The following is a 15,540-nucleotide window of genomic DNA, read 5'->3' as shown; positions in this document are numbered from 1 at the left end:
GCTCCCTGACCTCTCTGCCGGGCTCCTTTCCACACCACAGATCTTAAAACCTTAGGAATGGGTGAGCCTTTGCTGGTACCTGCCAGCCCTTGCCCCTTAGCGGTGGCTACCTCCCTGACCCTGGGGCTCCATCTCCACTTGGCTCTCACCTACCTTTGCTGCCCCATCTGTGCTCCATGAGGTTGTTGTACCACCCATCAAATCGCTGCACCTCCCATGAAATGGGGTTCTGAGCTCCTGTGTGAGAACAGAGGGAAGGGGCAGCTGAGCAAGTCAGTGCATGAGAGGACAGGCCAGCAGCCGAAAGTGGATACCCAGCACAGTGCAGGAGGTAGGGTATGGAGGGAGCTTACCCAGGGCAAAGTATGTCCAAACTCAAGCCCAGTCTTTAAGCTGCTCACTGGACAAATATGGCAGGGAGCACTAAAGTGGTGTAGCCAGTGTGTGCTGATAAATGGCCTCAGAGAGGAAGAGGAGGGTGAAAGAGAACAGTGGCGGTGGCGCAAGGGATGTAGGAGCCTTCTACTGCCCTCACACCCCAACTCCCTGGGGGACAGGACAGAAACTGTTCCCAGCCCTAAAACATCATACAGTGCAAGAGCCAGCCACTCTTCCACCCAGTGAAGGACATATTCTGTGACTCACCCCTGGGCAGGGGAAATATGGAGAGGGGCTTGGCTCTCTCTCGTTGAGCCGCTCTCAGAGCAAGGGTATGGGCCATGGGGCTGTGGCTTTGGGGCCTATTGCTACCCCGATCTTTTCCCCAGTTTCTTGGGTGAGATCAGGGACTGACTGGTCATGTGGATAACCTTGCTGCCTCCTCTTCTGGGGCATCATATTCCCCGTATGATTCCTCTATTGACCCTATTTTATTCTCCAAAAACTAGGGTCTAGGAGGAAGCACTCAGCTGTTGAGGAAAGAACTCAGGCAGTAGGGGCAGAAGGAAGGGTCTAGAATCAGAAGTGGAGCAAGGATCCTTCTGGTCAGTAGATCAGATGACCAGCCAGAGTCCTTTCCCCAAACTAGGAGGCTACAGGGCTTAGGCTCCCTCTCTGCTCACCTCAGAGAACAGAGAAAAGAAAAGGACTCTCATCAGCCAGAGGGAGACCCATTCCTCCGGTTGTCTCTCTACTCAGACCAAGGACAGGATCTCAGAGCTACTTTCTTGCCCCATGCCCTGGGAGCATGCACGTCAGCACACATCATACATACACTCGCCAGGGGATCTGAGAGGGAAGATGACTCAGGCCCTGATGTTTGAGCAAAGAACTCAACTAAGGATCCAGGACTTGGGGCAGGAACTAGGGCAGCCACATATATGTGATCTCTAAAATAAGATGAACCGGTGGCAGAACAAGGAGGCCGCCTATGGGGGAGAATACCTCTGGGAATAAGAGGCAAGAGCTGGGGGAAAAAAAAGGAAAATCCAAGGCCAAGGCAAGGAGAGGACTGGGAGGAATGGGAACATGAGCGGCTTTGGCAAGGGAGAAGCTGCACGGGCCGCCTCGCCATGCTATCGCCTCCAGCCAAGACCGATCACACCACAGATTCTCTCTGCTTTCTCCTCGTGCATCCCCCACCCCTGATGATCAGAGACTTGCTCTTTTAAACCTAATTTGTGGCACCTTAAGCTCACTTTTCTCCTCGGAGACCCAGACTACAGAGAATGGCCTCAGATTCTAATAAGAGACTGTCCAAAGCTGAAGTAACAAACGCTTATGGATATTATTATTCTTTTTTTTTAATTTTATTTTTTTGCCATGCCATCAGTTCCCCGACCAGGGATTGAACTCAGGCCAGGCAGTGAAAGCCCAGAATTCTAACCACTAGGCCACCAGGAAACTCCCGTATCTTATTGATTTTTGTTTTTGTTTTTATCATATTGTGTTAAAACACTGGTGACTTCCCTTTAGCTTTGGGTCCAGTCCGATACCAAGATCCTTTATTGTTTTGTGTGTCTAATCAGTCTTTTCCTCTGTGGGGTGTCCGGGGTCCTTACTGCGTGAAGAAAGAGAGAAGACAGAAGAGAGAGAAAGGGCCCCCAGATTGTAAGGAATAAAATAGGAAGTGCTGACACAGCAGATGAAGGCTCCCTAAGTCTGTGTATTTGGGGAAATTTTTCATTCTATTATCCATTCATCTAGTCAAGAAGCTTGAAATGAGCAGCTACCATGTGCAGCGTGCTGGGTTAGCTAGGGACTAGGGATACAGAGGTGAATATGACACAGCTTCTGTCCTTGGAGGACCCCAGAGGATGCTGGGTTCCTCTGCTCCTAGCTGTACTTCTCCTCCAATCTGTACTCACCCATGGGCACCCATGGCCCAACCAGGAGTGTCCATGCCAGAGCCAAGCGGAAGCCCATGATGAAAATGTTAATAGGGCTCAGTTGTTAGAACACCCTAAAATGGAGACCCTAGAAAAAAGACAAAGGACAGAGAGAATGAGCTCCAGCAGTTCAGGAGAGTCAGGGCCTCTTGAGGCCCCTAAGAATCAAGGCCCGGGGCTGGGCCAAGACCAGAGTGTGTTGCAAGTGGCAGGAGACTGACTCTCTCCCAAGAATCTTTCATTCATTCAACAAACACTTGATAAGCACCCACTACATAGCGGGTACTGACCTAGGCACTTGAGATTAAGTGATAAACAAAGCAGACAGAAATCTCTGCCTTCCTGGACTTAACTTTCTCAGATTAATTGGAAACCTTGCTTTGACTCAGCTTCCTGCCGTGTGTGTGTGTGTGTGTGTGTGTGTGTGTGTGTGTTCCTTGGACAGAGTCTTGCTTGGGGGCCAGAACACTGGGTTGAGGCCAGGATACTGTGCGGTTGCCAGTCCACTAGTGTGATCTTAGGCAGGTCACTTATCTGCTCTGGACCTTGGTTTCCTCTTCTGGCTATGGGAGTACACATGCCTGAACTGTCTACCTCCTAGCCTGGTTGCCAGAATCAAATGTGAGAATGAGGTTGAATTCCAAGCAAGAAAAGTGACAGATGTTATGTAAATGTGATATAGAGAGGGTAGGCTGGAGCTTGGCTTCTCTGGGCAGACTCAGAAAGGATGCAGCCCCCGGTGCTCATGTGTTTGGGGCTGGCTTCCTGCTGTCTCTCCCAGGCCAACAAATCACCTAGGGATGACAGGGAAACAGAGGCAGCAGGGGACTCAGGCTGGGACTCCTGAGTGGCGCAAGGAGTGCCTAAGGCCAGTGAAGACCTCCTAAAAGCGATATGGAGAAGGGGGTGGGTTGGGGCTGGGGAACTATCTAGTAGAGGAAGGTAGGAGCTCAGGGAAAGCCTCATCTCTAGCCAAACCCTCAGGGCTCCTGGATAGGTTGTCTAGTCACAGAGGAGGGAACCCAGAGGATGATCTCCTCCCTGACTTGCCATCTCCCATTAAACAAATGAAAAAAATGTAGGCCCAGCATAATTCAAAAGCTCAGCATTCCACTCACTCCACCCCAGTGAAGGGCTGTGGATGGTTAAAGGCAAAAGGCTGGACATGCTGAATTGGCCACAGTGGTCCTTCCCTGATCCAGGATGTCTTGCCCCTTCCCCCCACCACTACGTCTTCAGGAGTCTGGGCCCCAGCCAGGTGTACCACTCAACCAGTAAAAGCATGCGGTGAGCTCTCAGGCCAGGCTGTGGGGGGAAACTGAAGGGGAAGGTGGACATGCTTCATAACCACTCCTTTTGGGTGGGTAGCCACAACCATTTACGCAGCATCGCTGGTTCCGTAACTTCCCAACAACCTTGAAAGGAAAGCACAGCCTCATGACAGGGCAGTGAAGCCCCCGGGATGTGGTAGAACCAGGAGAGAACACAGGTTGCCTGTTTCTTTCCCCACATGGCTGCTTTCCAGGCCCAAAGTCCTAGTGTGGTGACCCTGGGCTAGGGAAAAGATGAGTCAGCTCCACAGGTAGTCCAACTTGGTCCCAAGGGAGGGCTGAAGGGGAAAGCCCGGACTCTAAATGCCCAAAGTTCCCTTTCTGGAATGATGTGCTGGTACCAGGAGGAGCTCCAGAGAGCCCCTAGGCCCAGGCAAACTAGGCCACCCAACATTCCCAGTTCCCAAAGAATCCTGTCTCTCCAAACCGTCGTTGGTGGGGAGGATAGGACCTCACAGGCTCATTTTAGCCTCAGGTTAAGAACGGAGGCGCAGGGGGGCCAAAGCTAGAATTCCCCTTCCCTCAAAAACGTGGCGGCGCTGGGGCACACGCCACCGCAGTCACCTTCCCCGGAGCGCCCGGGACCGCGGGCGGGAGATGCCCTCCTGGGTCTGACCTACGGCCGCGGCGTCTCTCGAGCGCGGACGGCGGATTCTCTCCCGCCGGGCTCACAGCTGGGCCCGCGACTTGCGCTCGGGTCCGGCTTCCTCTCCAGCTCTGTGCCGGGGCTGGCGGGGTTGTGGGGTGAAAAAGGGACCGCACGTCCCAGTTCTCAGGCAGGGCGGGGCGAGGCGGGGCGGGGCGGGGTGGAGCGGAAAAAAGCGGGCGCGCCGGGAACCGCCGAGGTGCTCCGAGGGGACCCGGGCGCGCAAGGTGAGACCGCACGGGCTCGCGGGGCTCAGATGGGGTAGATGTCCAGTCCGTGGCGAGGCTCGGCTAATGCGGCCGAGTGAACGGCGAAAAGGGCAAGTCCGCCTCTACCGGTCTGCTGGGGCTGGGGAAAGGGCAGAAGAGGGGGAGAGGGTGCGAGGGGACAGGGGAGGCGCCCCCCAAATCCTCTCCACGCGGGCGGATCTGGGCTCTAAGACCAAGAGGATGGGTCAATGCCTGCAGACCAGGCCACGCGTTTGAGCAAGGCATCCGTCCTAAGACCCTTTAAGAGTCCGTGGTAACACCCACCCCCCGGAGTTCCTCGTGGGATCTCGGGGGTCTCACCGCCCTCGAGCGCTTCCCGCCGGACCCCGGATTGCATCGCTAGGTTTGTGCTAGAACTGCCCGGGGTTGTGGGCAAGGGGCGAGGAGAAGCAGGGGTCCGAGGGATGGCTGCGTAGGACACGGTTCTCGTGCACCCGTCCTTTTTCTGTCCCAGGCTGGGTGGGGGCGGGCGCAGCGCCTCAGAGCCTCGGGTGCGGTCTGAGTAGGTTGAGGCTACTTGGAGTGGGCGGCTGGGGGGAGGGCGGGAAAGCATCCCGGACCCGGTTTGTCTGGTCGTAGTCTAGTACTTAAGTGAATTAGAAGAGTGGGGGTTGGAAGAGAGCCCCTCCAGGAGAAAGGGCGTGCGCTTTGGGCGACAGAACGTCCAGACCTGGTTCCTTCTCTATCCCATCCCTGGGAGCGCTGCGTGTGAGGTTCCACCACGAGGAGGAGAGCTGCGCGTGCTGCGAGGCACGCGGTGTTTAGAAGAGGCGAAGGTAGGAAACAGCGGTCCGGGTTTGAGTGGCGGGATGCGTCTGCTGGGGTCTGTGCGGTCCGGGTGGGTTTTAGAGGGTACCTTGAAGTGTTGTCCCCGCCCCGGCCCCTAGAGGCGCACTTCCTGCATCCGCCCAGACCAAGTTCAGATCTAGTGGGAGTTCAAAAACAAAGTATGGTGAGAAACTAAGAACAGGCAAACAAACAAAACAACAACAAGAACAACAAACTTAATAAGGTCCCAAGGTTTACCTCTGCTTAACTGGAGCCTAGATAGTTTGGCTGGCATGATTCAGCACCCCTAGGCTCCTCACGCACCTCAGCTTATTAGGGATTCCTGCCCCAAAGCGCTTTTCAAATCTTGTTCTCTTTCTCCACTTAACTCCTACTTTGGTGCAAAAGCACACATACACACGCCCACACACCTTCTTGAAGAAAAGAGACTGGAACAAGAGTTCTGGACAGGGTCCCCTTAGCCATCTAGAACTGTAAACTTTGAATGGGGTCCACCCTAACCAGAGAAATAAACCATCACATTCTAGTAGCTCTGTATCACCAATAAGAGCTCTTGGCAACTCCAGGCATGTCACCCACTCCCCCTTTGTAGAGAATTAGTAGTCTTTATGGGTTCCAGAAGAAGGGGAAGGCAGTCAGGGGAAGACTTCAGGAAGAAATCCCTGTGAAGTTACCAGAGGCCACAGAGCATTAAGAAAGTACATAAGAACTTTGAATGCTGAAGTCTGGAGCTTGTACTAGGCTATATTTCCTTAAAAGACTGTAGCTTTATTTCTTGGCCATCCCTCATACACACACAGGAACCCTACTTCTCCTGTGGTAGGTAAGGAATGAGTAACTGTATCTGAAATGCAACTGAGTATGAAAAATGCTTTAGTATTTCAAGGGAGTTCAGAAAGGGAAAAGGTGTCCCTTACCTCTCCAGGCCAGGTGAGGAAGGAGAACCCCCAAAGTGTAGGGATTGGCCCACCCTGTGAGAAAGCACCTCAGTTTTGTCACAGGAGCCTCTGGTGCAGCGTTTTTGTGCCTAGATGTCTGTTACTGGGAACTCCTTCCTTCTTGTGTCTGTATTTCTGTTTATATGAACCTGCAGATGTATGTCGGACTGTATCCTGTGCTTATTTATATTAGTATATATTTATATCAATATACCAATCATGGTAGTCAGCTAGGGGAGAAGTGGTGGAGTGAAGATTGACATGAGATTTCTCTCAGATTAGAAAAATTCTACTGTCAGACCCTCCTTGGCAAGCCAGGGAGGAAGATGTTCCCAAGGGAAACTACAAGCTTTGTAGGAAAAGCAGGATTATTGGGTGTGGGAACTTTTCATTTCAGTCCCACCTCTTCATGCAGGAGGCCTCTTAGCTTAATAATTAAAACCAAATTAGGATCAGAGTCAATAAAAATTAACTTCAAATTGGGCAATGTAGATTAAAGAAGACCTAATTCATTAAACTGAACAAGAAGGAATTAAGGTAAGTTTTATTCACCAACTGTCTTTTTGCTTTAGTCAATTTTAATGTTTTGGAGAATTGGAGATAAGTTAACATGTTCTTCTGTACTTAAGATACAGAAGCCCTTTTGTTAGTGTTTCTTTGAATCATCATGTTAATAGAGATGAGCCATTCTTATAAAATATTTTATAACCTCTCTTTGAAATAAATGCAGGAATAATGCTAATACATGACCCTGATCAAAATACATTGCACCTTTATGCCTATGTTGCCTATGTTGCAAATATTTGTTTTTGAAATTCCAGCATATAACATTTACTCTTACTTGAATACTATGTATTCAGACTTGCTTTATCTTCCTATATTAACCAAGATATTCTACATTTTATAGCTCTTCCTAAATCATATAGCCTTCCATCAAAATTGTAATGGCTTCAGTCTAGGTGTCATAAATAAAAAATTCTTAGACCAATAAATATCTGCTTTAAAATAAGTATCACTGGGACTTCCTTGGTGGTCCAGTGGTTAAGACTCCACGCTCCCAATGCAGGGGGCCTGGGTTTGATGCCTGGTCAGGGAACTAGATCCCACATGCATGCCGCAACTAAGAGCCCGCATGCTGCAACTAAAAAGATCCCACATGCCGCAACTAAGACCCGGCGCAGCCAAATAAATAAATAAATAATGAAATAAAATAAATATTAAAAAGATAAGTATCACTATCACATATTTTACAAAATAATTTAATCCTCAGATTCTTACTTATCTTCAGCTGGAGTTGAAATTTATGTTTCAGATTCAATTAAACATGAACATTCATGCTTTGGAGACTCCAACTGTTGGAAAAGGCTTTCTGAAAATTTTGTGAAAGCGCTAAAAATTGACAGGGTTGGTCAAATCCCTTCCTGTCCAGCCCTTAGCCCTATGTTGGCGATAGTTAATGTTGAATGATTATGATAGAGGGCAGTGAGGGAGCATAGCTCCCTCTTGTGTGCAAAACAGAAGATGACTCTCGCAGGGATAGGGACTCATTCATTCATATATTCATCCATTCCATCCACAGACTGATTGGTAAGTATATGCTGCCTGCAGGGGATGCAAAGATGGAAAGACAAAGTCGTCGCCCTTTAGAAGATTAGAAGCTAATGGGTTCTAAACGTTCAAACAGTTAGAGTGCAGTGTAATTACTGTGATTGTGAAGGTATGTTCAAAATGCAGTCAGAACATTAGAGGTGGGAACATCTACACTGGCCTGATGACGTCAGATGAAACTTCACAGAGGTGGTAACACAAGCTGAGACTTGATGGGTGAAGAGTTTGCCACGGGAGTAAGAGCATTCCAGACAGAGGAAATAGCATATACAAAGGCACGAAGACTTGAAAGAGCGTGTCAGATTCAGGGAGAAGCCAGTAGTTTAGTATGGCTAGCGATTAGATTGCACAAAAGATGGAGATGGAAGTGCAGGTGGGACCAGATCACAAAGGACTTTGCATGTGATGGTGAGAAGATTAGATTTAACCCAGAGCAAAGAAGTGAAATGATTATATTTGCTTGTTAGAAGAATTGTTGTGGCACTGGGCCAGATAGGATGAGGCTGAATTAGGGCAGAGGCAGTAGGGAAGGAAATGCCTGGGTGGTTTCAAGAAATATTTAGGAGGTAAGATGGTTCAGCTCTCTGGCTTACTTGATTGATGAGGTGGTGATGCCACCAAAAAGACAAATAAAACAGAAGAAAAAGCAGAGTGGAGACAGTGAATTCAGTTTGGGACCTGTTAAATCCAAGGCATCTGTGGAACAGCCAAGTGAAATGTCCAGAGGATAGCTGGCCCTTTTGTGTTTGGAGCCCAAGTAGGGGGTCTATGTGGAGACATAGATTTGGGAAGCATCAGCCATGGGAATGGATGAACTTGCCGAGGGAATCATGAAGAGTGCTGGAAGAAGAGAGTCAAGACAGAATCCTAGGGAGAATAAGTGTTTAAGAGGGGAGAAAGAACTAGCAAAGGAGCCACAGAAGGGTTGGCCAAAGGCAGGAGACCCAGGAGAACATGGTGTCATGGAGGCCCAGGGAGGAAGCCTGAAGAAAGAGGAATTACTACAGAGAGATCAAGAATGATGAAAAGTGAAAATTTCCCTTTAGATTTAGTGCTTGGTAACCTAAAGGAGAGAAGTTGGGGATGGGAAGAAGCCAGATTCACTGAGGAAATAAGGCAGTGGACATACATAGACGATTCTTCCCAAAAGCCTGACTGTGAAAGGGAGAGAGTGGCATAAGATAGTAGCTGGAGGGGACCCAAAAGGTCAAGAGAAAGAGTTCCTTTTCTTTGTGTTCTTAAGATGGGAGAAATGTAAGCATATCCTTGAGAGAAAGAGCCAGCAGAGAAAGAGAAGCTGAAAAGTCACCAAGAGAAAGGGGGAGAACTGATGAGAAAGGTGGTGGTGAAGGCAGGCAGGATTAGAGTCAGAGCCCAAGAAGAAAGAAGATACACATTCCTCTGGAATGGGAGAGTTGAAGAGTTAAGGAAAAAAAGCAAAACTTCATGTGACAGTGTTTATTTCACTTACCCAAAAGACAGAATTAAACGTTTAAACTGTCTCTTTGTCTCTGCCTGATACCATGCTACCCCCCAGAGACAGCACCAGGAGGTGGCCAGCCTAGAAAGAGAGAGGGAGGTTGGGAGCTACGATGTGTCATAGAGAATCACAGAATTTAGAACTAGAATGGGTCCTGGAGATCATCATATCCAACTGCAGATGAGGAAGCCAAGAAACAGGGAGGTTGTCATTTGCCTGTCCAGTTATAAAATCAGTCAGTGAATGGGACTTTCCTGTCGGTCCAATGGCTAAGACCCCACGATTCCAATGCAGGGGGTGCAGGTTCAATCCCTGGTGTGGGAACTAAGATCCCACACGCCGTGCAGTGTGGCCAAAAAAATTAAAAAATAAAAGAAAAAAAAAATCAGTCAGTGAAGAACTGGAACTAGACCCAGAACTGATTCCTGCCCAGGGTTCCCACCAAGAAGGACTGGTGAAAGAGATAAATGAAGTAATGAAATGTCCCTTCCTTCCCAATCTGGTAGCTTCCATTTATTAATATTATTCTGTTCCAGGTACTATTCTTAACACTTTACAGACACAATCTTGTTTCATGTTCACAATGACCCTATGAAGTAAACATTATCATCATCATCCCTATTTTTAAAATACACCCAAGTCTCTGTTGAGGTCAAGTAACTTGAAGAGGCAAAGGCAGAATTCAAACACAAAGCTGCTAAACTTCTAAGCTTATTCATTCACTGTATCACTTAATAAGACACTACCTGGTCAGACTGTAACTTACGGAGCCTCCTGGGTACCAAGGCCCCAGTACAGATTATACACAGGGAAATGAGCAGAGCTGGGTTCGTTGATTGTAAGATGCATTTTTTTTTTTCACATTTTGACATCTCTGAAATTGAGGTGTGTTTTACCAGCAATGGCTGTCATTGTTTAATTGGCAGTGTTTTTTCCTCTTTCTTTCTTTGTGGTGCTTAAAATAATAGCATGTCTTGCAATCATTCTGTGTGGATTTAACAAAACACAGTAAATTCAGGTGCCATTTCCCCAATATCCTGTCTGCAAAGAGACAAATTAGGGCCAAAATAGCTCTGAGATCAGGGAACAGAGAGAAAAGAGCTAAGCCAGGGTTTGACCTGAAACGAAGCCTAGGAATTTAAATCAAGGAGGAAGGCTGCTGTTGATGATGTGTGGGGTAGAAGGACATCTGGCCCCAGCACTGTGCCCTAGTGGAGGGCAGGCTCCTTCAGTGCTTACTGAGGTGAGCTCAGTTCAGCTCGATTGCTCTCCAGTTGCCAGAACAGGAGCCAGGGTGCCCGGAAAGCTTGTCAGACCAGCCTGGGCAGTGCCAGGTCTGGAAATCAGCCCTCTGATGATGTAGTTGGATTATATACTTAGCAGAGCTATTTTACGTTTGTTCTTTGTGGAGTGAGGAGGAAAGCCAACCTTTTTTGTAATCTGTACCATCTTTCAGCCTTATGCCTTCCCTTGACAGAAAATATAGCTCTTTCTATGTTCTGTGATCTGTCTGCTTGTGCTGGAGGCCTGAGGGAGATAAAAGAGAATTACATTTCTTAAGACAGTCCCAGAGGAAGCAGAGAAGCCTCGAGGGTAGTGGTGGCACTGGTTTAGTGGACCTGGGGGTCAGCAAGGGAGCACGGGGTGACAGAGACTGATTGCCAAGACCCTTATTCTCTCACAGCTAAACCATGGGGAGATGGATGGCTGAGGGGTAGCGGAAATGGCAGTAACAGTGGCGTCTGGTGAGCACCAGAGAAGAGGGGTCTGGTTTATTCTCTGCTGGGTCTCCGGGCACTCAGTAAACACCCACTGTTGTTGTAGAGCATCTGCCTCCCCTGAACAACCCCACCAAAATGGCTGCTTTTGGACACACATTCCCCTCCTACGCTGGCCCCAAGTCGAACTTCCCAATGGTCACCACCTTGGCCGTCATCATCGCCATCTTTCTGACTTCACTGGTCACCTTCATCATCATCCTGCCAGGCATTCGGGGCAAAATGGTGAGAAACAAAACCAGCCCTGGAGACCCCAGCCCCAGAGAGACCTCGGCCTCGAGGTGAGGGGGCCAGACTTTCTGATTACAATCAGAGTCAGGAAAGAGATTCTAGTCCCGAGAAAGCGTCACCCACGCTCCCAGCAGAGAGCTCGCCACTCATTGATTCAACAGATAATTACGAGTATCTATTATGGGCCAGGCACTTTGATCTCAGGTGACCAAGTGACCTCAGTTTTAGAAAACCCTTCCCAAGTCTGGAAAGAGAAAGGGTGGATTTGGAAGGAGCGTACTCCGTCCTAAACCCACCCACCCTGTGATGCAGAGGCTGTTCTGGATCCTGCGAGCGGTGACCAGCTTATTCATTGGAGCTGTGATCCTGGGTGAGTGTGGAGTGCAGCTGACTTGGGCAGCTGCCTGCATCCCATCTCTTCTATCCTGGCTCCCTCACAGAGGCTCTGCTTCAGGGTGGGCTTCTAGACCTCCCTGCCCACACGCCTCCCTCACCCTGGCCTTATCCCCTCACGTCTACCTTTGCCCTGACAGGTACAAGCCTCCTGGATGCATCTCTCCAACCTTCCTTACATTTTTCTTCAGAGGAAAGCAGGTCAAAATGAATGCCTGTGGGGACAGGGTCTACGGAGGCTGGAGGGAGAGAATGGTGGAGGGCTGCTTGCTTTGCTTTGGGGATTAGGCGATAGGAAACATAGAAAGTCTCTGTGTTGAAGCTCTCTGTGTTTGCCCAGCATGGTTTATTATGTTAACGTTTCCTGCCCCAGCTGCTTGAGTAGCTCTCCCTATATGGGGGGAGGAAGGGAGGGCAGGGGTAAGAGGATTATGACCAGGGGAGATATTAGATTCTGACCCATTTATTCATTTATTCATCCCATACATATCGTTGGCAAACTTACTATGAGCCAGGCCCTAGGCGGGTTAATGGATACACAACTATGAGCAAAACTGACATGGTCCCCTTGCAGCTCTCCCTCTGACTAACCCGGCAATGCCCAGACCTCCCTGAGTTCCTGAATGTCAAACTCCCCAACCCCAGCTGTGAATTTCAGCTCTGGGTGGTCTGTGGGCCAGGTCAGCACCAACACATCAAACAAGGCCTTCAGTTCCGAATGGATCAGCACCGCTGTTGGGCTGCAGATTGGGCTGGGAGGAGTCAACATCACGCTCACAGGTGAGGGAGGTCTCTTGCCTGGGAGGAAGGGAAAGGCTCTGCTCTGTGGCTTTGGGATCTATGTTTGGTGTGGTCTAAAGAGCTCTAGGATCCGGGCCGGGGGAGGTAGGAAGGGAAGTTCTCAGACCTCGGAAGCTGCCTTCCCTCACTTGAGACTAGAGCCTGGCCCTCTTCCTGTGTGATAAGCCTCTGCCCAGGTAAATACCTACTCTGGCCCTCGGGTCCCTGCTGAGCACAGCTGATCCATTCCCCAGGGACCCCAGTGCAGCAGCTGAACGAGACCGGCGATTACAACAAGGAGTTCACCTGGCGCCTGGGGGAGAACCACGCCGAGGAGTATGCAAAGGCACTGGAGAAGAGGCTGCCAGACCCCGTGCTCTACCTGGCCGAGAAGTTCACCCTACACGGCCCACGTGGCCTGCATGGCCAGTACCACCTGGCGGGACACTACACCTCGGGCACACTGTGGTGAGGGTGGGACGGAGGCCCTGCTGGCCTAGACCCAGGAGTGGGGTTTCTACCCATCTCTCCCCCACTCATGTGGAGACCCCTAGTGGGACAGTCTGGCACCAGTCACCACGGTGCTTGGTTGGGAAGCCCACAGGCAGGAATCCCTACCTCACCTCTTTGGGGTGTTCTTGGGTCCCTGAGCCTCCACCTGGGCCCTCCAGGTAGAAGTTCACCCCAAATAAAGTAGAGGTGCCTGGGCCAGCCTTCCCCAGGTCGTGGCTCTCCAGGGTGGCATTCCTCTGCTGGCTGCTGGCCGATGTGATGCTCTCCATGCCTGTGCTGGTCTACGGTGGCCACATGCTGCTGGCCACGGGTGTCTTCCAGCTGTTGGGACTGCTCTTCTTCTCCACAGCCATGTCACTCACCCTGCCCTGCCCCCTACGCCTCGGCACTGCCACACTGCCCACTCACCGTGGGCCTGCCTTCTGGATCACATTGACCACAGGTGAGGCCCAATCCTGAAGGCAGGCATGGGAGGACTCAGGGCTGGGGCCCATCAGGTCCGCGGGGTTGAGCGTCTGCCTCCAGGGACCGGGAGGTACCTCTGGGGACCTTTCCCCTCTTTAGAGCCCCTCCCTCTTAGATCCCTCATCGCCGGGTTTCCCCTTCTCAGACCCACAGCCCCTCCTTCCTCATATATCCCTACTCCCCTGTGTCTTATCTCTGTTTCTGTCATGTCCCTCATCCCTTCTCTCTCTTCACCCAGCTCTTCCCCAGATCTTACGATCTCATGTCCCCCCTTCCCCCAAACACTCTTCTCTGTGTCCCCCATTCCTAGAACACTTCTCTGTCCTACTTCACATAGCCTTAAATTGCCCTGCAGTTTTATTGTCGTCTCCTGTCCCACTGTGTCCTGCCCTCCCCCCAGGGTTTCTCTGTTTTCAGAGTTCTCTCTCTCTCTCTCCTGGGATGCAATTGAAGGAGCACTGGGTTTAGAGTCCAGAAACTCAGAGCAACAGAGCCACATCAGCCATATGACCCTATGCCAGTCACTTCCCGGAGCCTAAGTTGCCCTGAAGCAGGGACGCTAGGCTTCCCTTAAGAGGTGTCCTAATGCTCTTAGCAGAAGATGTCCTTGGGAAGGTGTTACTATCACTAAGGCGGGATACTTGTTGCCTCATCCCCAGGACTGCTCTGTGTGCTGCTGGGCCTGGCCATGGTGGTGGCCCACAGGCTGCAGGCTTTCTTCAGCCAGACTGTGGGAGAGGACCCTGTCCTGGAGTGGGATCCTGAGGGAGGGGGACTCCTGAGCCCTCGCTACGGGTCCACAGCTGGGAGTCCCGAGCCCCAGGACATTCCTCGGTCAGAGGCTTCCTCTGAGGTGCCCTGTGAGGAGTCTGACTGTGCCCTGGAAAGTTCATCTCTCTGGTGGCCACCCGGACTTCCAATCTGGCTCCAGACTTCACTGGGAACCCCCCAAAACCCCACCAGAACTGCCTGAAGGATGGGTTGTATCAGGTTCCCAGCCCCAATGTGTAGGTGGAGTAGGAAAAGAGGCTCTACCTATTGATGCTAAAACATGAAACAAAACAAAAAGCCCTAAGGCAGATGTTGGGGCTGCCATAAACCCTGCTGCCATGCTAAGTGCAAATTCTGGAATACTGAACATCCGAAGTATTGAGGACATAGCTCCAAGGTGAAGCTTTTCCATCAGTGGAATAAGCCAAATAAGTGAGGTTTGGTGGAGAAAAGTAATAAGAGCATGATTCTTTGGGGTCCCTTGGAGTTACAGAGCCAAGGCTGTTTATGGCCAGAGTGGTCAAACCCAACAAAATGAGTGGAGGAATGAGCATGAAACTCTGGCAGCCTCCTGGGCCTAGTGGTGATTCCACGGAAAAACCTTCTTTGGGGAATTCATATCAGCTACACGAGAAGTGTTCTTTCCTGTTGCCCTTCCCTCTTGCTCACCATCCCAGTGATGAGACCAAGCAGGGGCTGCCCCTCCTTCTGCCCAGCAACCCTGCCCTCCCTTGGGGCTTTGCCTCTTCGAGGTGCCATTTACTGAAACCCAGCTCCACCCACATGATGACATACATGTACGGCGGGCTTACAGTGCGATTCTCCCATGTTCCCTCTCATCCCTCTGCATCTCTTGTTTTCCTTTTTCCTGGCTCCCTTTTGTTCTCTCTTCACTTCCCCAGCTTGTGTGATCTCTTGGTACAATGAACGTACTGCGAGGGAGGAGAGACCAAACTTCTTGTTCTAGATCTAATATTAACCGATTGTGCCCCATTCTCTCTGAGCTTCAGTTCTCAAATTTGCCGAATAAGACTGTAGGACTTGCCAAGGACCTAAAACAAACAAAAAAAATCCCAGGATTTCCAGCTTTATGCCTTGCTGACATTTGCCTCGGCCCTCAGATACCACCCCTTTAATGAATAAAGTGAAGCTAGTGAATAAACTCCAAAATGCCATTTCTTCCTAGCTCCCTCAGCTGGGCCAGCAGAGGGGGATCCCACA

The 15,540-nt window shown here is 50.4% G+C and overlaps 1 protein-coding gene across 1 annotated transcript; it reads left to right on the top strand.

Moving 5' to 3' along the window:
- The first annotated feature begins 11,244 nt into the window (after positions 1 to 11,244).
- On the top strand, positions 11,245 to 14,521 carry DUOXA1 (dual oxidase maturation factor 1). Its single transcript, XM_068539069.1, has 6 exons — positions 11,245 to 11,391; positions 11,710 to 11,767; positions 12,436 to 12,570; positions 12,825 to 13,038; positions 13,308 to 13,525; positions 14,208 to 14,521. Exons 1-6 carry the CDS (start codon positions 11,245 to 11,247, stop codon positions 14,519 to 14,521), a joined length of 1,086 nt encoding a protein of 361 aa, XP_068395170.1.
- The last annotated feature ends 1,019 nt before the right edge of the window (positions 14,522 to 15,540 follow it).

Source organism: Eschrichtius robustus, chromosome 1, assembly GCF_028021215.1.
Source record: "Eschrichtius robustus isolate mEscRob2 chromosome 1, mEscRob2.pri, whole genome shotgun sequence".
NCBI classification, from domain to species: Eukaryota; Metazoa; Chordata; class Mammalia; order Artiodactyla; family Eschrichtiidae; genus Eschrichtius; species Eschrichtius robustus.
The sequence above is the reverse complement of the archived record's forward strand: the minus strand, read 5'-3'. Positions and strand labels throughout refer to the sequence as shown.

What these genes read in the sequence shown, in the direction of transcription:
- DUOXA1 (XM_068539069.1), top strand. Translation starts at nt 11,245, where the DNA reads ATGGCTGCTTTTGGACACACATTCCCCTCCTACGCTGGCCCCAAGTCG. An exon ending in AGTCAACATCACGCTCACAG is followed by an intron (nt 12,571 to 12,824) that starts GTGAGGGAGGTC and finishes TCCATTCCCCAG; the next exon opens with GGACCCCAGTGCAGCAGCTG. An exon ending in CTGGATCACATTGACCACAG is followed by an intron (nt 13,526 to 14,207) that starts GTGAGGCCCAAT and finishes CCTCATCCCCAG; the next exon opens with GACTGCTCTGTGTGCTGCTG.